This window comes from Nerophis lumbriciformis, linkage group LG34 (genome assembly GCF_033978685.3).
Source record: "Nerophis lumbriciformis linkage group LG34, RoL_Nlum_v2.1, whole genome shotgun sequence".
Taxonomy (NCBI): Eukaryota; Metazoa; Chordata; class Actinopteri; order Syngnathiformes; family Syngnathidae; genus Nerophis; species Nerophis lumbriciformis.
In genome coordinates, this window is record NC_084581.2 from 6203114 (window position 1) to 6227281 (window position 24168).

Sequence of the window (24168 nt, forward strand, 5' to 3'; positions counted from 1 at the left end):
TGAAGTCAGCTGACGTTTAATGACATCATCATCTGCCATTACTGACAGTAATTAGGAAGCACATTGCTACTCCCCACAGCAGAATTGACAGGCAACAAATGGACAAGTTGAAATGACTCACATTTCATCTACAGTGCTTCTGGATTCATCTACTTCAAGTTCCTGGATCTAAATCCTTAGTAATAAATAATAAGTTAGTCATATATTAGTTGTTAGTCACTGCACTGCATTTGACAGTAGGAATGTTGTTTATTTAAGTGTTAGTGAAAGGCAGGTTATTATACTTCTAATGATTACAGTGTGACATGTCTATTTACTAACACATTGCTTTACTTGTCTTATTGGGGGGAAAACATGAATAAGATACAAGTGTAGCAATGAACGCAAATTAATCAAAAAGTAAGCTGTGCTTTCATACTTTCTACTAGTTTGATGTCAAAACATAACATGTCTCTTATTTCTTACGATGAAATAATATTTCAGGTATTCTTTACAAATATCAAAAAGGAATCATTTGTATTTAAATATTTAATGTGTACACAGTGACTAAGTTTAAGTAAAAAAAAACACTAATTAATCTGAACTTAGTAACTTTTGTGTTCCTCTTTTCTGCATGATGTCATCAAAATGCACACGCTGGCGAGCTCTCTCCACAGGCACAGCCGCACACAAACACAAGCACATGCACACACACACACACACACACACACACACACACACACATACACACACACACACACACACACCACACATACACACAACATGCAAGTAGAAAAAGTTGTGCGTGTAGTAGTACACTTTCACTTTGTGTGTCACTGCATGTGCTTCACATGTTTGACTTACATGTTCTGCTCCAACAACAACACAAGAACGCCGAGATGGACCGGATTGGACTCAACCGGTGGCTCCCCTGTCTCCACAAGACAAGTATGTGTGTGTCTTTGATGAGGAAGCAAGCATTCAAGTAAACTCAGGAAAAGTCCATAGGGACAGTTTGACTTCTTGTTGTTCAGAGGGAGGTTTCACGTGCGAAGCTGAGAGAAGGTTTCAGTTTGATGTCGTTGGTCTTTTCCTCAGCTGGACACTCAGTAGGAACCTAAAAGACATAACAAACTATATTCATCTAAGTGTAAAAGCAGGGCTGCACAATTTTGGAAAAAAAAATATTGTCAATTTTCTTTCCAAAATTGAAATTGCTGTGAAAATAAGGTGTGATGTAAGACATGTTACTTTGAGACTGTTAATCAACATATTCTTGTCTCAATGTGCAACACATTTGAACAATATGCAGTAATTTATGCAGTCAGACTCAGAACGCTTGTCTATACCATGCTCTTAAACTGAAGAATTAACAGATAAAAACTACACAGTGTTTATAATGTAATGTAATTATAATATATAATAATAATGCAAGTAACCATTTAAAAGGATATAGACTTGTATTTCTCATTACTGTAGAATTGCTTACCCTTGTACTGTAAATGGAAGGTAAATAACGTTTAGTTATTCTAAATAAATACACAAACAAAAAAGGTAAAATGCACTCTCATCTCTATAAATTGGACTTGAATAAATATTAAACATCTGAAAGTGGATTTGTTTTCCCAGTTGAAAAAAACTAGGTTGTGTTGCCATTGTTTTTTATTGTCACCACGGCACTCTCGCTTGTTTGTCCGTGTTGATGGGCTCATATTGCCCATCCAGGTTGAAGCTGAAATATTCTCACAACGAGACATTTGGTTGTAATCATATTGTTTCCTTTTCATTTTTGTTATTTTGCGGAACTTCTCACTAGCGGGTTGCGAGTAGGGAGGCATGAATACTGTGTGTGTAAGCTAGAAGTCCTGGGGCCTCATGTACAGAGAGTTACGTGGCTTTCCGACTAAAAATTGATGTATGATAAAATTTTAAAAAACAGCGTACGCAAGTAAAAATTCAAATGTATTTAGAGTGTTTGCACGCACAAATTCAAGCACATTTCTTTGTTACATTGCAATCTACTTAAAATTGACCACAGACGTGTGCATGGCTTGGCATGCCCAGACCACGCACCCTAATAAATACGCAAATCATGATGAAAGTAGCAATGTGCCTAAGAACGGCACGCGCTGCCCAATGAGGACTCAGTAGGAGGTGCCTCTTTCTCCTGCTACAGAAACAGCACACATGCTAAAGAATAACAATAATTGGTCGAGCATCAGGAACAAAGTGACGAAGAAGATGGATTTACATCGCCAAAACAGACAAGCGTTCCTGAAAAGATAATTGCTGCAACTGTCCCCTTCCTTCGCAGAAACCGTGTCCCTCCCGCTCGCCCCTGCCTGCTGGAGTTACAAAAACACATTGTGGCAAAATGATCGCCTGTATAAAATTAAAGACGTCCTCACAAATATGAATAGGAAACATTGAATGCATTGGCGAAAATTAGAATTTTGTGTCTTTTGTTTATCTGTTGGCCCTGGTGGTGACTTGTCCAGGGTGTACCCCGCCTTCCACCAAAGTGCAGCTGGGATAGGCTCCAGCACCCCCGCGACCCCGAGAGGGACAAGCAGTAGATGCCTCAATGTTTTTAACATTGTTAAATTAAAACGTTGCCGAGTCCGCATGTGAGGGGTGTGGGGGATTGTTCATATGTCTCTAATGTGCACATCAATAAGTCTGAGGAGTAAAAAATTGGCACTTTTTAATGGGAACTTTTACACATCATTCCTTTTGTGTGTCGCTAAAGTATCCACAGCCTGTAGAAATGTGCTTACGAAAGCTATGGAGTTGCTGTGAGGCAGCGCACATTTCCACGGCAACGTCAGTTTTACATCTCAACTTTGACGTTAAAAAGGGCCTATTGCAGGTTTTTGTGCGTAGGTATGCTGTATACATGAGGGCCCTGCTCTCCGCCCACTGAGACAAAGATTGTGGCTAACTGAAAAGAGGGCTCAATGCGTTCAGTTAATTCTACTGTTAAACACGCTCAGGTGCTGAGAGCGATACACGGAGTGTGACCTCTTTCTCCATGTTTGAAAAGCCAGATGAAGAAACAGCCACACACGTACTTAGTCATTTCTTGCTGCCAGCAAAGTATTTCAACTTAGTTTTCCTTATCTTTCGATTAATTTACTTATTGACTATCGGCCCAGGCCTACTCACCATCAAAACGTTTTCCAAGGCACTTAAGGTAAAGTGTCTGTTATTAGCGTACACAAACTTGCTGTTTCCTTAAACCCTTTGGATTGGCCAGGATGCAAAGGGCACGAGTCTCCACAGTTCTGATTGGAGAACATGTCTGTCACTCAAATGCTGGTGACGGTGGAGAGAAAATGAAAACTTGCCTCTTGCATTTTGATGATGCCATTGGCAAATTTGCACATTTGGCCATGACACATGTGCATGTAACATAATTTTTACCTTTTTCTTGTGAGATGGTGTTTTTTTCCCAGGGTTTGATTAATGTGAAATAAGTTGCAGTTTGTCCACTTTGGAGACTACCGGTTTACGTTTTTCGCAGGGAAGACAAAGTGTTCTTTGCGCTAACACTAGTCATGTCTCCTGCTACTCAGAGGTTGTGCTTGTGGAGGAGCCCTGCATGTGTGACAAGAGAATGTTGTTAAACCTCACTCCCTGACACCTTAATACAGGTGTGTCAAACTTGACAATCACACAGGGGCCCAAACAGGGTTAATTGACCCCTGCATCACCACACTGATGTTAAGGCACATGCATGCCTTGTATAACACACACAGGCGATTAACAAAACATGTGTTATGTGCCAGGCATCTGTGGTCGTGTTTTCTAAGGAAGCATCCATCCATCCATCCATCCATTGTGTACCGCTTGTCCCTTTCAGGTCGCGGGGGGTGCCGGAGCCTATAGCAAAATGATTTGCAAAAGTGTATCTCAATATGTGCACGTGCAATCCTATTTGTGTGTCTGTATATCAATCCGTGTGTGTATCCAGACGTACGTGTGTTTTAAGTTGTTTGTCTGTCTCTAATCAGAAAGAAACCTCGATAGGCTGTCTACATACACGTGACTTTTTTAACACTTCTGCCGTGTACGATTTGAGCGAGCGCATCCAGATTCCATCCATCCATCCATTTTCTACCGCTTGTCCCGTTCGGGGTCACGGGTGGAGCTGGAGCCTATCCCAGCTGCATTCGGGCGGAAGGCGGGTTACAAGTCGCCACCTCATCACAGGGCCAACACAGATAGACAGACAACATTCACACTCACATTCACACACTAGGGCCAATTTAGTGTTGCCAATCAACCTATCCCCAGGTGCATGTCTTTGGAGGTGGGAGGAAGCCGGAGTACCCGGAGGGAACCCACGGGGAGAACATGCAAACTTCACACAGAAAGATCCCGAGCCCAGGATCAAACCCAGGACCTTCGTATTGTGAGGCACAGGCACTGTCATGCTCGCTTGGCAGCTCTGAGCAAGTGTTGAGAGTGGTTCATTGTTGTTGACGTCAAGCAAAATAACATGATCAGTGGCTGCAAGGCGCCGACTAGTGGTGAGTATAAAGAAAGGCAAGGGGGAGTTACAGACAGACAACTCTGTCTACACGTTCAATTCGCTGTACAGACAGATCTAAATAACCAATCCCAAATCAGGCCATCAATCCACTGTGCCTACATTTAACCACCCACGGAAGCACTACGCAATTTAAACCAATCAGAAACAACGTAAGGTGGGTCTGGGCATCGCTCTTTTACGCACCTCTGATTGGTTTAAATTGTGTGGTGTCTTCTGTGGTTGGTCAAATGTACACACCTCAGATACGCATGCGCAGATTGTATTACACGATTACAAATCTGGATGCTCTCGCTTTGATTGATTGATTGAAACTTTTATTAGTAGATTGCACAGTACAGTACATATTCCGTACAATTGACCACTAAATGGTAAAACCCGAATACGTTTTTCAACTTGTTTAAGTCCACGTTAATCAATTCGCTCGTTTTTATGTGGCCAGACATTTTTAACTCTACTTGTGTCAATTGACATTTCTTATACACTGGTGTGGAGGAAATGGGCATTTAAAAAAAAAAATCTGCATTTGTCGTGTTTGTTTGTTTCTGATTAAAGAATGTTATTTTCCGACCCGAAAGGGACAAGCGGTAGAAAATGGATGGATGGATTTTCTGACAATCTTAGTGTCCAAAATGCTTTGTGACTCGTGAGCAGAATACAGAGGAGGGGTTACTATAGGAGAGAAGCGTTCTGTGTGCACGCAGAGTGTGGTTACTTGACTGTTGATCGACCATCTCCTTGTCATTCTTTTAACATTGCGACAAAAGCTACAATATTCTATATGCACACAAAAACTGCAGAATCTAGGAGGTTTGTAACTTCAGTCGTGATGTTGATAGACATGGACAATTTCCGTGAGTCTTCTGCAGAATCCGGGAGAGTTGGCCAGTTGTCACAATGATCACTTTTGACTGTGTTTAATGCATGTTTAATGTGTTATTATAAAGGACAGGGTTTAATAGATGATGTCGTTTTTAGTCGTGTACAGTTAAATTATTACTTTTGGTGGTAATGTGATATTTTGAGTAAGAATGTTTAGTGCAATGCATCCTATTAATACCACTTTGCGGTTAGATGTACTGTATTATATAAGACGTATTTGAGATTGTTATGATGCCAAATGAGTAAAGGGCTTCTTGGTTACTGAAATTTGCCATTCGGGCCTGTTGAATGTTGGTCTCGCAGGCCGGATTAAATACTAGTAATTGACACATTAAGATTTTGGGATGGACATGTTGTTTGACAGCTCAAGATGTATCTCTATACCAAGCACTCTCACACATCCATTCGGTGGACCCAGAGTTGAACTCCGTGCACGAAAGCAGCAGCACCAAGTGGGTTACACATGTCTAAGTCTTCTGTGACAAATACTTAATAATTACGTGACCGCTTCTATTGGATTAGCGGGTAAATACATTGTGTAAGAAACACTTCCTGTCTTTCACTTTTCATGTGTACGGCGTAGGGATTCTGAGCACATTTACAATGCATACCGCCATGTAACAAGTACATGAAAGTTTATATGTCCAAATATTTCTGTCTTCTTTTTTGGGTCATCTTCTTCTACTGCTACATCATTGTGATCCATACAACTGTGTTACCCGCTGCAGAGCTTAAAGAGTACTGCATGAATGAGCACTTCCCTAGTGAGAATGAATGCTTCAGGTTGATTAAGTAGTGAGTCTGCAAGATGTGTCGAGATGAAGCACATATTTGATAAAAGTTATTGTATCAAGAGGACCACTGATGGCCTTCAAGAGGGTGGAATGAATGTAATAATTTATAAGAGCATATGGACAGAATCCAGAAGAGAAAGAAAAGGACAAAAGGAACAATTTATCACCAGCACGTCCAAACATCTTAAGGTCGTGTCCCTGGATACGTGTTAGTGGGAATGTTCACACAGACGCAACGGCGTCCCCGACAGAGTGCTTACCGCCTGAAGATGTTTGACCCTCATGCCGATGTTCACGTTGTGTCTCTTTAATTCCGACTTGATGAAGCCTGAAATCATCCACAGGGAAATGTGAGTGACTGTAAAGCGATAACGTACGCACAAACACATACACACACACACAGACACATGCACACAAACAGTACCAGTGAGGACTAATCCCAAGAAGATCCAGACGCAAAGGAAGAGGTTTCCTGCCATTGGGTTGTAGTCTGTGGTCAGTTTTCCCTGGATCAATGTGAAGAGGATCCCGAATATCTGTACACACACGTCACAGGCAAATAAGTTTCAAATAAACAGTCAAAGTGTGCGTACCAGCCTTGCTATGTTAAGGTTAAAACACCTGAGCAGAAGCATTAAGGAGTCCTGACGACGTTCCCTCTGACTCCGGGTAGGTGATCTCCACCCCAAACTCAAAGCCCACAGGAAGGTATCCCGTCATGAAGAAGCTAAAGGGCAGCGGGAGGTAAAGAAGGACGTCAGCTAACAACAACTATGTGACTGAAACATCACATCAAACGACTAAAATGCGTCGCAAAATCAACACGCTTACACCCCCCTCCACTTATTAATAACAACAACTGCCACAATAGCAACCACTCAAAATAATCCACCAAATCAGTGAAGTTGCAGTGTTATGAAGTGATTAATCAATCATTACTACACTTTCATAAAAAGTGTCCCAATTGTCTGTACATATAATACACACATATTATACAAAAAAAAAGTTAAATATATCTAATGATTAGTTCATGAATAATACACAATTGTTTAGAAAAAAATCAGTTGAATATATTTTGTGAAAAAAAATGATATAAATCAAAATAATTACAATGAATGAATGAAATGAAAAAAAGGAACATACTAATTTTGATTATTTATATACCTATATAGTTTAAAAGGTAAATGTTTATGTTTATGCATTTTTGCCTATGTACATTTGTATATGAATAAGTGCCTTCTTCATTATAGTGGAACTATATACTATTTTTATTGCCCGTCAACCTGGCTGAGTGTTAGGCGGTTGCCAACATAGCTAAAATCGAAACTGAAAATAGCCATTGCACCTGTGCTTTGTAAGGAGAATGGGTGATAATAAAGGAATGTTTAACCTACAGTTTGTTGACATCTCCTTTCTGAGCTGCCACCTTATCGTGGTAGAGGAGTTTGTGTGTCCCAATGATCCTAGGAGCTATGTTCTCCGGGGGCTTCTATGCCCCTTGGTAGGGTCTCCCAAGACAAACAGGTCCTAGGTGAGGGACCAGACAAAGAGCAGCTCAAAGACCTTTATAAAGAATAAAAACGAGGACTCAGATTTCCCTTGCCCGGACGCGGGTCACCGGGGCCCCCTTAAGGAGCCAGGCCCAGAGGTGGGGCTCGATGGCGAGCGCCTGGTGGCCGGGCCGGGCATAACCCGAAGAGGCAACGTGGCTCACCCCCTCCAATGGGCTCACCACTCATAGGAGGGGGCATATAGGTCGGGTGCAGTGTAAACTGGGCAGCAGACGAAAGCATGACCCTTGGAGGTCCGATCCTAGGCTACAGAAGCTGGCTCTTGGGACGTGGAACGTCACCTCGCCGGGGGGGAAGGAGCCTGAGCTGGTGCGTGGGGTGGAGAAGTTCCGGCTAGATATAGTCTGACTTTGACAGACAGCAAATGTTTTGGAACCAGTCCTCTCAAGAGGGGATGGACTCTCCTTCACTCTGGCGTTGCACGCAGTGAGAGCCGACGGGCTGGTGTGGCAATTCTTGTTGCCCCCTGGCTCAAAGCCTGTACGTTGGAGTTTAACTCAGTAGACGAGACGGTAGCTACCCTCCGCCTTCAAGTGGGGGGTTGGTTCCTGACTGTTGTTTGTGCTTATGCACCAAACAACCGCTAAGAGTACCCAACCTGGACATTGAGTCCGAGTGGACCATGTTTCGTAACTCTATTGTCAAGGCGGCCGATTGGAGCTGTGACCGCAAGGTGGTTGGTGCCTGTCGTGGAGAATATTGTAGAACCTGAGGGATGCTGTCAAGCTGGAGAAATAGTCATGGTGGGTCCTTTTGGCTCATGGGACTCTGGAGGCAGCTAACAAGTACCGACAGGCCAAGTGGTGTGCAGCTTCGGCAGTCGCGGAGTCAAAAACTCGCACATGGGAAGAGTTCTGACAAACCATGGAAAACGACTTCAGGACGGCTTCAAAGCGATTTTGGACCACCATCTGCCGCCTTAGGAGTGGGAAGCAGTGCACTGTCAACACCGTACATGGTGGGGATAGTGTGCTGCTGACCTCGCCTCAGGATATTGTAGATCGGTGGAGGGAATATTTTTAATACCTCCTCTATCCCACCTACACGTCTTCCTATGAGAAAGCAGGGCCTGGGGAATCTGTAGTGGGCTCTCCTATTTCTGGGGCTGATGTTGCCGAGGTAGTTCAAAAGCTCCTTGGTGGCAAGCCACCCGGAGTTCCTTATGGCTCTGGATGTTGTGGGGTTGTCGTGGTTAACAAGACTCTGCAACATTGACTGGACATTGGGGCCGGTACACCTGAATTGGCAGACCGGGGTGGTGGTTCCTCTCTTTAAGAAGGGGAACCGGAGGGTATGTTCCAACTATCGTGGGATTACACTCCTCAGCCTTCCCGGTAAGGTCTATTCAGGTGTACTGGAGAGGATGCCTGATAGTCGTACCTCGGATTCAGGAGGAGCAGTTTGGTTTTTGTCCAAGTTGTGGAATTGTGGACCAGCTCTATAATCTCTGCAGGGTCTTAGAGGGTGCATGGGAGTTTGCTCAACCAGTCTATATGTGCTTTGTGGACTTGGAGCATTTGACCGTGTCCCTCGGGAAATCCTGTGGAGAGTGCTCAGAGAGTATGGGGTATCAGACTGTCTGATAGTGGCAGTCCGCTCCCTGTATATAAGGTGTCAGAGCTTGTTCCGCATTGCCGGCAATAAGTCGAACCTGTTTTTATTGAGGATTGGACTCCGCCAGGGCTGTCCTTTGTCACCAATTCTGTTTATAACTTTTATGGACAGCATTTCTAGGCGCAGTCAGGGCGTTGAAGGGATCCGATTTGGTGGCTGCAGAATTAAGTCTATCACTGGATCGGTTCCAAGCCGAATGTGAAGCGACTGGTATGAGAATCAGCACCTCCAAGTCATAGTCCATGGTTCTCGCCCGGAAAAGGGTGGAGTGCCATTTCCGGGTGGGGAGGAGATCTTGAAGGATTACAAGTACCTTGGAGTCTTGTTCACGAGTGAGGGAAAAGTGGATCATGGGATCGCCAGGCAGATCTGTGCGGTGTCTGCAATAATGCGGACACTGTATTGTTCCGTTGTGGTAAAGAAGGAACTGAGCCAGAAGGCAAAGCTCTCAATTTAGCAGATCTACGTTCCTATCCTCACCTACGGTCAAGAGCTATGGGTTAAGATCGGAAGGACAAAATCCCCGGTACAAACCACCGAAATGAGTTTCCTCTGTCGGGTGGCGGGGCTCTCCCTTAGAGATGGGGTGAGAAGATCTGTCATTCGGGAGGAGCTCAAAGTAAAGCCGCTGCTCCTCCACATCGAGAGGAGCCAGATGAGGCGGTTCGGGCATATGGTCAGGATGCCCCTCGGACATCTCCCTGGGGAGAGGCCACGAGGAGACCCAGGACACATTAAGGAGACCATGTCTCCAGGCTGGCCCGGGATCCCCCCAGAGGAGCTGGACTAAGTGGCTGGGGAGAGGGAAGTTTGGGCTTCTCTGCTTAGGCTGATACCCCCGCGACCTGACATCGGATAAGCGGAAGAAGATGATGGAAGGAGTTTGTTGACATTGTAAAATGTTTTGTGAATATTTCTATATAGAGTATTATGCTTTCATACGATATTGTAGCTACAGGGGTATTGTGTACGGTTCTGAGCTGTGATTTAGGAGCTGGGCTACAGGAGGTAGCGGCGTTTGCCAGCTAAATAAAGCCACACCAAGGAAGAAAAAGTGTTTTGAGCATTAAAGCAAATAAAAAATAAAAGGGTGACTTGTGTCATCCTGCCTTATCGTCATTCCACCGACATGATGTAGCAATAATTTTTCGTCTTTGTCTTGACTGTAGTGACAATAAAGCTTTTGTACATTGGTACATGTTTATTTTTGCAGCTAAGAATGTAAAAACGATTAATTGGTGTAGAAGTTAGGTTAAAGCCGGCATGCTTTTATTTTTAAGATTATTTTGCACTGAACAGGAAGTGACTGGGTTCGTGTTTTATTGCTACATAACTCCAAAAAAGTTATGTTATGGTACATACAGTATATGGTAACGAGGAACATGTCGACATTTCCTCTTAAGAGTCAACGTTCACTCTAGTGGGCATTTGTGTTTTGCAAAAGCTCTAAGTCTGACAAAAGAAAAGTCTAACATTTTGCATGACAGGAGTATTTTCCCCTGAAAGTTCTAACTCTGATAAAAGACAAAGACCAAAAAGAAATGTCCACTGCATTTGTGTTTTGCACGGCAGTGCTATTTTTACCCCTAAAATTTCTAACTCTGATAAAAGAAAAAGACCAACATTTGTATGACACCGTTTTTTCTTCTCCCAAAAATGCTAACTCTTGCAAAAGACACAACAAAATTGAAATGTCCACTGCAGTAGACATTGGTGTTTGTATGACAAGGCTATGTCCCCCCAAATGTCTAATTCTAACAAAAGAAAAATACAAACATTTGCATGACAGGGTTATTTTACCCCAACATGCTTAACTCTGACAAAAGAAACAGACAAAAAAGAAATGTCCATTACTCATGTTTTCAATGATAGGGCTATTCCTCCACCCCAAAATGTCAAACTCTGACATAAGAAAAAGACCAACATTTGCATGACAGGGCTATTTTCCTCGCAAGTTCTAACTATGACAAACGAAAAAGACAAAAGAGAAATGTCCACTGCAGGGGACGCTGGGTTTCAGGAGAATTCAACATCAGCGGTTGACCATGTACTGTATGTTACCGTCACCATAAGTCTTTTGAGTAATAATAACACTTAAAGGTACTATATGAAATAATTTCATGTCAAGTCATCATTAAATGGCCCTGATATGTCAAAAAGCATTCATAAATTATGTTCTTTTCGATTACCCTCTTCGTCGAGCTACTTTCACTGGTAAAGTTACTAAACATGTCTGACCTTAGTGAATCTAAAAGGCGTGGTTACGATTCTCAACTTATTAATGACAAAACCAGGAACAAAATGAGGATTTATATCGAGGATGCCTTTGAAAGATGGAGACGATTGAAGGCGGAGAAGATGTTTTCATCTGATGCCAAACTTGCTAATTTCCTCCTTGATAGGTAAGTCAGGCATTTACGTTTTCTTATTACTTGTAATAAATGGAAATGGACATTTCGTATGTAAACTATATTGTCCAAAACAGTCTCTGGTCTTGTCTAACAAAGCTAGTATGTTCATGCAACGAATGCTTAGGCGCGAAGCATCATCACACTAGTGTAGCTTAGCGTGCTAGCCCGGTCAGTGACATATCGACACATACCGGTAGGCTAACGGGGGAAATATATACCCATTATCCTGTATGTCGATGTGTCTTCCAACTGACAAGGCAAAATATATTTTCGACAAATAAAACCTATGTGGATATGGGTAGTGTCAGTGACTATTTTGTTCTCAATATGCTGATACGCTGAGGAAATGCGTTCCAACATTAGCACGGCTAATTGCTGGAACCTATCTCAGCTGCATTAAAATTATACATAATTATTTCGATGGTGGTCCGTGCGGTCAAACCAGACATTTTAGCAGGGTAATGCCAACAATCTGTCCCGACTCCCGACAAAAATATTCTTGCGTAACTTTACAAATACATTTGGCTAATCAACATCAGTAAAATGTGGCATAATTACTTAGTAAACCATCTTGCAAGAAGCATAAACAAGATAAACCTACAGCGTAGGACTCGTCGATGGCCATTTGAAATTTCTTGGAGTAGGATTCGGATTCGTATCTGGCAACCTCAGTCATAGAGAGTGGAAGGGGACTACAGAATTTTGACCGTGATTGCAGTACCATTTCTGGCCACATTACTACATATGGCACCTTTAATTATTTGTTAGATATAAAGAGTTGCTTTGTTTGCTGACAAAGCAGTTTGGTACTTTTTTACGCCGCCTGACTCAAACCATTTAGCCTCCGGCAAGGGTAAATGCGACATACTTCTACACACCACATACTTGTCTAAGCGCTCAAAAGTGTTGGGACTTTGTACTTTGTAACGCGTTACTGTAACGCGTTAGTTTCGGCGGTAACTAGTAATCTAGCGCGTTATTTTTTATATTCAGTAACTCAGTTACTGTTACTACATGATGCGTTAATGCGTTATTTTACGTAATTTTTTATGTAGTATCGCTTAGAAACAGAAAATCTGAGTGTGTTTTATTGGAGAGCTGCGGTGTCGTCCTTCTGATTCTTCTTGTGTCAAAAGCCGGAGAAGAGAGACGCGCGCTCTGTGTGTGTCTGGGTGTGGGGAGGGAGGCATGTCTGATGATGGCGGAGCTTCAGTCGATTTTGTTAACATGTAGATATTCTCACCTACTTTTCTTTTGTCGAGCACAAAGAAAATAACACTTTAGTTAAATGTAAGTTGTGTCTTGGATCAAAGATCCCATCTACTGCCCAAAACAGCAATTCAAATCTGCTGAAACAGCTACAAAAGCAACTTGCTTTGACGAAGCTAGTAAAGAGAGACACAGACTCCTATGCCACTTCCCCTCTACCGCCACCACTTAAGGATTAACTCTGCCTCTGCTCATCATTCAGCACTGAAGGTACACACACTCTGTCAATTCTCTTATATACTCTTTCATTCTAGACTTCTAAAGTGTTTAATTATCACATCACTCTAAATGTATAGACTATAAAGTTCACAAACATAAAGAGGGATGCTAGCGGGCCAGGCCAATCTTTCATTTTCTCTAAACTAAAACTGGGGAAATGTGTAGAGTAGTGATGGGTTGATGAGGCGTCATGAAGCGTTTCGACACATTGCAAAACTGTATTGATACTGTGTCACTAAATACTGACATCTGCTGGACATTAAAAATCCCTACAGGCAACCTATGGACCGACTCAACTGACACTGATTTTATGACCTAATATATAGTATATACTAGGTCATAAAATCAGTGTCAGTTGAGATAAAAGATAAAAAATAAAAAAAAATATTTTTATTTAAATGAAGTTATGAAATAATCCTAAATGAAATACAATGACTTGGTTTATATTATTGTATATACTATATACAATATTGGTTTAAATTATTGTATATACTATATACAATAATATAAACCAAGTCATTGTATTTCATTTAGGATTATTTCATAACTTCATTTAAATAAAAATATATTTTTTTATCTTTTTTAGATACAGTCAATAAATAATGTGAACATGTATCATAACATGGAAATCTAAGAGAACGTGTTGTGAATGAGGATGCTTGTGGACTGGGAAATTATTATTATTATTTTTTTACACATTTTTATTTAAAATAAAAACAGTTTTTCCAACGTATTCAATTTTAGACGCTTTCTCTTCTTAGTTATTATTTCTCCGGTTGTAGAAAAGACCCGCTCACAGGGCACAGAGGAGGCGTCATGGCGACACAGTTCGCGTATCGGTCACGTGACCAAAACAGCTCATGATCGGTCACGTGACTTTCTAAAAGCGGTACGCGCACCGACACAGGGTTTTGCTCTATGAGCTCGACGCATGCGCCGATGCATCGGTGTTGCCGGACCCATCACTAGTGTAGAGTGTTCTGGGCTTTAGACATGATTTTGTTTCAGAATTCCTTGAGAAAAAAACGCCTGGTTAGGCTTTGTGTATGTAGCGTGTGCCTTCCTTGGTTTACAGCAATGTTGTTATTATGCAGTTTGTTACTTATGTATGTTATGTTGCAGCTATTTAAAATTGTTTTGTCAATTTGTTCTGGCCTGAAATAAATTGGCCCTTTGAAACATATCTTTGTCTTTGTGTGTTGTATGTAGACCACATGGCTTAGCAGAGTTCAGTGATGAAAATGCATGTCAAGTTGATCAACAGATTGTATTATTCTCCAGTGCAATAACAGTACTGAAATGAAGGCTAAAAGGGCATTAATGGGAGCTTTAAAAAAAAAAAAGAAAAAAATAAGTAACTAAATAGTTACTTTTCACAGTTACGCATTACTTTTTGGTGTAAGTAACTGAGTTAGTAACTGAGTTACTTTTGAAGTAAAGTAACTAGTAACTGTAACTAGTTAGTGATTTTCAGTAACTAACCCAACACTGGCGCTCAATCAGGGCAGGGACATCCAACAAGTGCAATAACGTTACGACCTAAGTGTTACATAAAATAAAGTACTGAGAGGAACATGACGACCAGTAAGGAACATGTACTTCATTCTTTGTCATTGTGCGCATTCACAGGCTGCCATGTGTGTGACAGAGCATCAGATGGCGCTATAAACTGTCAGTCATGTATAGAGAGAGTATTACTAACCCTGTTTCAGGCGATATCCTTAATGATTGGTCAAAAGGCATTCACGTGACTACAGGGTGCCATGACTACCACCAACTTTGAGCTGATCCTATGTGTTTGTGGTGCTTCCTCGTTAGTTTTTCGATGTTTAAAATTGCTGTTTTGTGCAGCATGGGGCTATTCCACCCACAAGAAACTAAAATATGGATATTCGGTAACAGCAGAAGAGAAAGTAAATCATAAATACGAATAGACAGAGTAGATATTTAAGGAATAAAAGAAACTATATTTTAGCTGTTAATAATAGATGGTAAAATGAACTGAAAATCTCATATAAAACTGGCAAGAAATACCTCAATAATGAATAATGCAAAATATGTTCTTGCATGAAAATCCCTCCATATTTTGTACTTCTTAATAGAGTTACCATATCTCAATTATTGTACAGAAATATGGGGAAATAAATACAAAAGAACACTTATTCACTAAGCATGTTACAAAAAAGAAAGATCAGTCGTAATAATACATAATGAATGATACATAGTCATTACAAATACATTGGAGGCAGACACCATCACATACTTCCCACAAGTCACAATTTCTCTGTGATTGTTGGTCCAAAGTAAATAAACATTTTGGAAAAATTAGGGTAATATTTTTTTGGTCGTTCTGAGTATTATTTTACGTTTATTGCGTGTTAGAGTGTCTGCTGCTCATTAAACACTGGAGTAATTTAGCAGCAGAGTGCGTCAAATACGGACGCAAAATTTTACTTTCACAAAATAAATGCATGTTTTATTGTAAGTTTGTGAGCAAGAGTATGTTTAAAACAATATATAGACATATTATTTTGGTTTATTTTGTCAGAAAAACTAACGTCAAAATGACAGCAATTGCATGCATCGGCACAAAGCTGCACACGTCCTTGGTAGCAGTCATGGCGCCTGTTGTTTAGTTGGCCATACTCTCTTTATACTATCTCTGCTAACTGTAAGAGCAGTTTAGCTAATCAGATGTCTGAAGAAAGTCAATCATAGAAAGTAAACAACTAGAACACAGGCAGAAAATGAAAGGCTACTTAAAAGGTTTTGCAAAAAAGGCAGCACGGTAAGGAGGTGAGTAGTACCCCAGCATGCCGGCCGTGAAGAAAACCAGGTAGATGTTGTCCAGGTTCAGAGTGAAGGTAAAGACCAACATCCCCACAAAGGTCAAGAAATTCACCAACAGGGTCGTCATCCTGGGAGCAGAGTCACACAAGCACACGTCACGTACTGACTAAAAGTTTGTGTAAGTGTGTGAATGTGTGTATGAAACCCACTTGTAGGTCTTGGTGTGGTCGAGCCACAGTCCGCAGAGGATGGAGCCCACCATGCCAGCCACCACCAGCGTCAGACCAATCCTCCCAGCGTTCAACTCTTGATCCTGATGACCAGAGATACTAACAAGCTTGTCACATGTTCTGTTAGCGTGTATGGGATGAGGCGGTTTAAGGAGGGTCTGCTCAGTCATTTGACAGCTGAGAGACTTTTACAAGGTCATGCAAAGCTGAGCAGCAGGAATGTGTGATAGCAGCGAACAATAATCTCTCTCCAATGCTCTAAAGCAGTGGTTCTCAAATGGGGGTACTTGAAGGTATGCCAAGGGGTACGTGAGATTTTTTTTAAATATTCTAAAAATAGTAACAATTCAAAAATCCTTTATAAATATAAATAAAAACATATCTTTTTTTCCAAATAGTTCAAGAAAGACCACTACAAATGAGCAATATTTTGCACTGTTATACTATTTAATAAATCAGAAACTGATGACATAGTGCTGTATTTTACTTCTTTATCTCTTTTTTTTAACCAAAAATGCTTTGGTCTGATTAGGGGGTACTTGAATTTAAAAAAAATTCACAGGGGGTACATCACTGAAAAAAGGTTGAGAACCACTGCTCTAAAGTGTCTATTAAATTGACTCAATCATTTTTAGACTACAACGTATATAAAACAGGGTGTGTTTTGTTCAGCAAGGAACACAGCATCATACAGACATTTGAGTATTCCAAAGAAGAAAAACAGGTTTTTGGAGTGTAAGAACTGTTAAGAGCGTTCTTTAAATTACTATTAGGCACAATGCAAATGAAAACTAACACCAGGTACTTTTTTTCATCCCACATTTGACATGAAAACCTGGTGCCAAGTTTGTTTTACTCATAGCAACATGTTAATCAGAAATACTTTAATAATCCCCGATGGTGTGCGTGTTTACTGTGCTAATGAGAGCATCAAGCTACTTTAATATGCTGAGGACATGCATAGTTACTATCCTACCATAGAATCATGCTATTTTTTTACGCTAATGACATGCATTTTTACTATGCTAACAATAGCATAATGGTACTTAAATATGATATAATTTTTCACTATGCTAATAACGTGAGGCTATTTTAATACGAGATGCTTATTGACTATGCCTTGTTTTTATTGAAGACTTAGGCCTACTATCCTACTGTATTGTAATGTTGGTCATTATGGTGGTACTTGGAGAGCCAACTTTTTTTCTGGGATGATACTTGTTTAATAAAGCTGGAGAACAACTGTACCACAGTATAATGAGGTCGCTGTGTTACTACAACAGCATACCAACAAAGCATTTCCTCACTTTATATCACTGAAAGCGTTCTTACACTTATTACACATTATTATTTAACTCTTAACAATGAGGTAGCACATAGCATTTTGTTACTTTCACTACAATAATGACAGTATTTTCCAACTGTACCTAATTGTGTATTAGTCTTGTGATATGCATCTACAACAAAGTGAATATATATACATAAAAGAGTATGGAGGATGCTAAAATGGTTAGTTACCTTGTAGCAGGACATGATCATCTGATTGAGGATTGTTGACACCGAGTAGAAGGAGCCCGTCATTATACCTGCACAAGCAATCATAATAATAATGACTATCACTTTTTTGCCTGTTATTCCAAATGCTACAATAAACACACTTGTTTAAGGAGCCTTGAGCTAAAGGTTGAACTCAGTCCACACAAACTTCACAAGTTACCAAGCAGGAAGCGCAAGATGCAAGGGTTTACCATATGCTCGTTATACAGGCGTGAGCAAGTACATCTATGTGTAAACTACATAAACTTCGGAGAGCGGCATAGTAGCTACAGAAGATGCCATTGTGTTTTGGTGCAGATCAAAATAAAATTAGGATTTCTTTTAGAAAGCAGTTGTAAATTCCAGATTGCTTTTCTAACCGTAGCTGATGAGTAGCAGGACGAAAGCTTTATTCTTCATCAGGCAAACGATGGAGCGCCTGTAGGAGTAGTCCTCCGAGGGGGCTGCGGGCAAAACCGCCTGGGCCTGACTGGGCGGCAGGGGTGGCCGATCCTTCATGACTGCAAACACAGATGAACAAACAGGATGTGCACAGTTTAGTACAAAAGATGGAACAAGGGGATGGGTCAAATGCAGAGGGTAATTTCACCACATCAAGTGTGTGTGTGACAATCATGGATACTTTAACTTAAAAGCACTGTAACGTCATTAATAAGACACATCATGTGTCAACTCCGTCTTGACATGTAATCATCATGATTAGTGATAAGAATAATTATATTTTCATACCAAGTAGCAACCACAAGCATTACACGAGACGAACCCACGGAAGCAAATCACTAAATTCATACTACAGAACACAAAACATTGTGGTTTTACAGCCGTGCAGCAAGTGCAAATTTTGTTTGACCATCTTTCCAGAAGGTCTAGCGAAAACCAAATCATATAAATCCTCAAGAAATTATTCCAAAAAAACCAATATAAATCCAATTTAATCTGCTTCAGACACCCAAAAACATGAACACAAAAACATTTCAGAGAAAATAATAACAGTCTTACATGCAGAAAACAAAGTAAAATACATAAAATGCTGAATAAAATGTAGAAATTAACATAACTTTTACCTTTATTGAATACTATTGTTGGCAAACACAGGGATGATAAAGAGATGGAGGGAAGGGAGAGCCACCTTTGTACTTTGCTACGACTTCTCTCTTTCTTCAGTAGTGTTTCTCACCTTCTTTACCAAAGGGTTAAGGTACTAACAACTTTCTTTGGTCCCATGGTGGATGATTTTGCAGTCGTACTCCACAAAAAATATGCGCCAATGCGTGGTTTCTTTTTTTGGACACTCCATTTCACCGAACGATTCGCAGCCAAAGGCAGTAATTTGTTAACCTGACTCTTACCAGATCCTTGTAGTTCGCTGAGCTCCACACAAGGATCTGGGACTTTTCAATAGGAGATGAATTTCAGAAGGCGGGGCCTTGTAAAAAAAACATTGTATGTGATTGGATAAACCACTTGTCCGCTATCTTGAATGACGTGCTAATTCAACCACTCACATCGAAATCAACCCGTGGCGCTGATTAGAGCAACACGGGGAAATTCAAAACAGAACAGCCGACATATTGGATAACGACAGAGCGAAAAGTTAACAAATGCCTTCAAAACAGTTCTCTGATCATCTTTTAAAGCAGGGGTCAGGAACCTTTTTGGCTGAGAGAGCCATGAAAGCCAAATATTTGAAAATGTATTTCCGTGAGAGCCATATCATATTTTTTAACACTGAATACAACTAAATGCGGGCAGCACGGTGGAAGAGGGGTTAGTGCATCTGCCTCACAATACGAAGGTCCACGGTTCGATCCTGCGCTCGGGATCTTTCTGTGTGGAGTTTGCATGTTCTCCCCGTGACTGCGTGGGTTCACTCCGGGTACTCCGGCTTCCTCCCACCCCCAAAGACATGCACCTGGGGATAGGTTGATTGGCAACACTAAATTGGCCTTAGTGTGAGAATGTGAGTGTGAATGTTGTCTGTCTATCTGTGTTGGCCCTGTGATGAGATGGCGACTTGTCCAGGGTGTACCCCGCCTACCGCCCGACTGCAGCTGAGATAGGCTCCAGCGACCCCCCGCGACCCCAAAAAGGGACAAGTGGTAGACAATGGATGGATGGATGGACAACTAAATGCGTGCATTTTTTAAGTAAGACCAACATTTTTCAGAGTATAATAAGTCTCTAATTATTTTTAATAACATTGTTATTTCTTGAACAGGTGCGGTAGAAAACGGATGGATGGATTAAAATGCATGAGAATGTTTTATATTTTGAACGTTATTTTTAACATCGTGATTACCAGCGGAATTATTCATTACTTATCGTGTTAAGCAATGTCAGCTAAGATTTATCTGAGAGCAAGATGCAGTCATCAAAAGAGCCACACCTGGCTCTAGAGCCATAGGTTCCCTACCCCTGTTTTAAATAATTATTAATCGATAGATTCGACAAAACAGTTGCAATAGCAGAATCAATGTCAGCACACGACTCCTCGCTGCGTGCCACCATTGTTGTTTGAGTCAAACAGTCGCTTCGGCGCTACGTCACATCTATGAAATCCCGCCCGGCGATCCTGATTGGTTCATTATTTTTTGCTATCTTGAAAGAGTTTGCGTTGCCCTCGAGCCCAGATCCTTGTGTGGAGCTCCACGAACTGCAAGGATCTGGCGAGAGTCAGGTTGGTAGTTTGTTAGTGCAATGTAAAAAAAGAAAGAAGTAAAAAACTAATTATGCGAAAACTTGGGCGTAAGAAAACTGAGACATCTCTGCTTCAGCCACGCACTTTCTTTATAAAGAACGTGTATGTGTGCATGGATAAATCCATGCACACACGCTCACACAATTCAGGGCTGTAGATCTAGCTTATTTTGATTGCAAGTGACAAAACAGGACCAACAAGACGCCTTCCTTTAATGTTGATATGCACACAAACTACTGATGTATGCTACGTTCGACTGTACGTGTGTGTGTGTGTGTGTGTGTGTGTGTGTGTGTGTGTGTGTGTGTGTGTGTGTGTGTGTGTGTGTGTGTGTGTGTGTGTGTGTACATTTACCTATCAGAGTGAGAATAAAGAGTGCCGTGGAGACGGCGGCAGTGCCATAGAACATGACCCTGATGTTGTGAGTCGTCAGCTCTTCGTCGTTGGACATGTTGGGAACCAGAACGGGAGGCAACAGGAAGCCGATGGCCGTGCCCAACTGTGGAACACACACACAACGACACAGTTAGGGAGACAACAAACCCACAAAGTGACACAGTTACGGAGACAACATACACACACACAATGACACACTTATGGAGACATCAAACACAAAGACACACACATAGTTACACAGAGACATGACCACGTGTCAGAACTTGTTTTTGTGAAAAAATGTTCGAGTACCAGTAAACCACACCTTCGCTTTTCTATAGTAGGCCTACTTGTTGACAGCTCAGATGTCACTTCCTGTCTATGTTTGTATGAAATCCATGGCTTCACTGGCATGTGTGTACATTTTAGACTGGACGAGTACTATAGGTACTAATGCTGTAGTATTGGTGCAGGGTGCATACAGTATTGTGAGTTTTTCTGTGTCAAAGTATGATAATGTATTGTTTTTATTCATGTGTATTAATTTAAATATTGTGTTAGTCTTTAGTGCGAGTAGTCAAAAGTACATGTATTTGTAAAAACTATGTTGGTCCTAAAAGCACTGACCTGGTTTCCAAGTACGGCGGTGGCACAGGCGGTGGAGACCTCCTTGGGTCCGAACCACACGGAGGCGATGCGGGAGGGCAGGCCGAGGATGAAGACCTGCGCCACGGAGCAGATGACCTGGGCCACCATGGTGACGGCGAAGAGCCCGGGACCCACGCTGGCGCACTTGAGCCAGGCGCCGGCGCAGTTGAGCCCCGCCCCCAGCACGGCGGTGAGGCGCAGACCCCGGCGGTCCAGCAACCAGGTGGCGGGGAAGATGAGCGGCACGTAGGCCAGCATGTAGACGATGGAGAGCCAGTTGATCGTGTCGTTGCTCACCTGGTAGAAGCGTGTAAAGACGTGGGCGATGATGCTGTACTGGATCCACTGGAAGGCGTTGACCAGCGAGTACAGGCTGAACACGGCCAGAACCACGAAGCGGCTCCAGTAGAGCCTGGTCTGCAGACACTGCACGTGCTTCTGCTCCTCTTCTCCATCTTTTGCTTCTCCTACACCAGCTAGCATCGCCTCGCTTTCATCTGCCTCCTCTAGCGCCTCCTTGTCCAGCCCGGTGTCACCGGTACCGGCGGGGAGGATGTCTCGGACCGCTCCCTCTGGCAACTTCCGGTCCACGGCGATGCGTTCAGGTGAGCCGTCCGCGCGCACATGTTCCTGCATCAGTTCCCCTGCCACCATGGCGAGTTCAGTAACTGTGGTTCTTATTCGTCGTTTTAAATGTCAGCAGACCACCGCCAAAGGAGTAGGCGGAGAAGAACCTGCCATCGTTACCAGCGAGCAGACATCATCAGGAACCAGAACGCCTTAAGTCTTTGTTGTAAGAAGGATGGCCTCACGCTGCATGGACCAATAGGAGAGCGGCAGTTATTACTCACCGTCATGATGCAATACAAATATAATTATTGTTGTATTTAGCATCAGAATAAAAATTCTCTTGAAATCGTTACAAAAAAAACAATATTTTCACGAGAAAGTCAAAATGTAAAGCACGTATGCCATTAGTTTGAAATAATTGCTTCAATTCCAGTAGCAGCAAAATGTACGTGACATGCCTACGTGGCGGCCATCTTAGCAGGGGCCACTTTCCCATTAAAGGCAAGGCAATACATTGTTGTATTTAGAAAATAAAGTATAACTTGCTTATTTCGCAATACATTTCCATGTAGTTTACTTTAATTTCAAAGTAAAACATTTCATATGAATACACATTTTATTTTATTTTTTTAATAAAAAAAACGTACCTATTTAAGATTATTCCCAGTGTCTTTATTTCAACCGTACTGCGTGTTCTGCAACCGTATGCAGCACAAATTGCTGGCATTCTTGTTGTCTTCTTTTCCGTGCTATGTATAACGATTGGAATACCCTGTTGGCCTACTAGCTTTGACCCGCTATATATCTATATACAGGTAAAAGCCAGTAAATTAGAATATTTTGAAAAACTTGATTTATTTCAGTAATTGCATTCAAAAGGTGTAACTTGTACATTATATTTATTCATTGCACACAGACTGATGCATTCAAATGTTTATTTCATTTAATTTTGATGATTTGAAGTGGCAACAAATGAAAATCCAAAATTCCGTGTGTCACAAAATTAGAATATTACTTAAGGCTAATACAAAAAAGGGATTTTTAGAAATGTTGGCCAACTGAAAAGTATGAAAATGAAAAATATGAGCATGTACAATACTCAATACTTGGTTGGAGCTCCTTTTGCCTGAATTACTGCGTTAATGCGGCGTGGCATGGAGTCGATGAGTTTCTGGCACTGCTCAGGTGTTATGAGAGCCCAGGTTGCTCTGATAGTGGCCTTCAACTCTTCTGCGTTTTTGGGTCTGGCATTCTGCATCTTCCTTTTCACAGTACCCCACAGATTTTCTATGGGGCTAAGGTCAGGGGAGTTGACGGGCCAATTTAGAACAGAAATACCATGGTCCGTAAACCAGGCACGGGTAGATTTTGCGCTGTGTGCAGGCGCCAAGTCCTGTTGGAACTTGAAATCTCCATCTCCATAGAGCAGGTCAGCAGCAGGAAGCATGAAGTGCTCTAAAACTTGCTGGTAGACGGCTGCGTTGACCCTGGATCTCAGGAAACAGAGTGGACCGACACCAGCAGATGACATGGCACCCCAAACCATCACCCAACCATGCAAATTTTGCATTTCCTTTGGAAATCGAGGTCCCAGAGTCTGGAGGAAGACAGGAGAGGCACAGGATCCACGTTGCCTGAAGTCTAGTGTAAAGTTTCCACCATCAGTGATGGTTTGGGGTGCCATGTCATCTGCTGGTGTCGGTCCACTCTGTTTCCTGAGATCCAGGGTCAACGCAGCCGTCTACCAGCAAGTTTTAGAGCACTTCATGCTTCCTGCTGCTGACCTGCTCTATGGAGATGGAGATTTCAAGTTCCAACAGGACTTGGCGCCTGCACACAGCGCAAAATCTACCCGTGCCTGGTTTACGGACCATGGTATTTCTGTTCTAAATTGGCCCGCCAACTCCCCTGACCTTAGCCCCATAGAAAATCTGTGGGGTATTGTGAAAAGGAAGATGCAGAATGCCAGACCCAAAAACGCAGAAGAGTTGAAGGCCACTATCAGAGCA

At 41.9% G+C, this 24168-nt stretch overlaps 1 protein-coding gene across 1 annotated transcript; it reads right to left on the bottom strand.

Moving 5' to 3' along the window:
• Positions 1–22377, bottom strand: flvcr1 (FLVCR choline and heme transporter 1). Its single transcript, XM_061929196.1, has 10 exons — positions 21569–22377; positions 20921–21065; positions 18228–18368; positions 17830–17897; positions 16291–16394; positions 16099–16209; positions 6829–6934; positions 6632–6743; positions 6468–6535; positions 1–1096 (listed from the first exon to the last, which is right to left on the bottom strand). The coding sequence occupies exons 1-10, from the start codon at positions 22241–22243 to the stop codon at positions 1010–1012; spliced, it is 1617 nt and encodes a 538-aa protein (XP_061785180.1). The 5' UTR covers positions 22244–22377; the 3' UTR covers positions 1–1009.
• Between the last annotated feature and the right edge of the window lie 1791 nt (positions 22378–24168).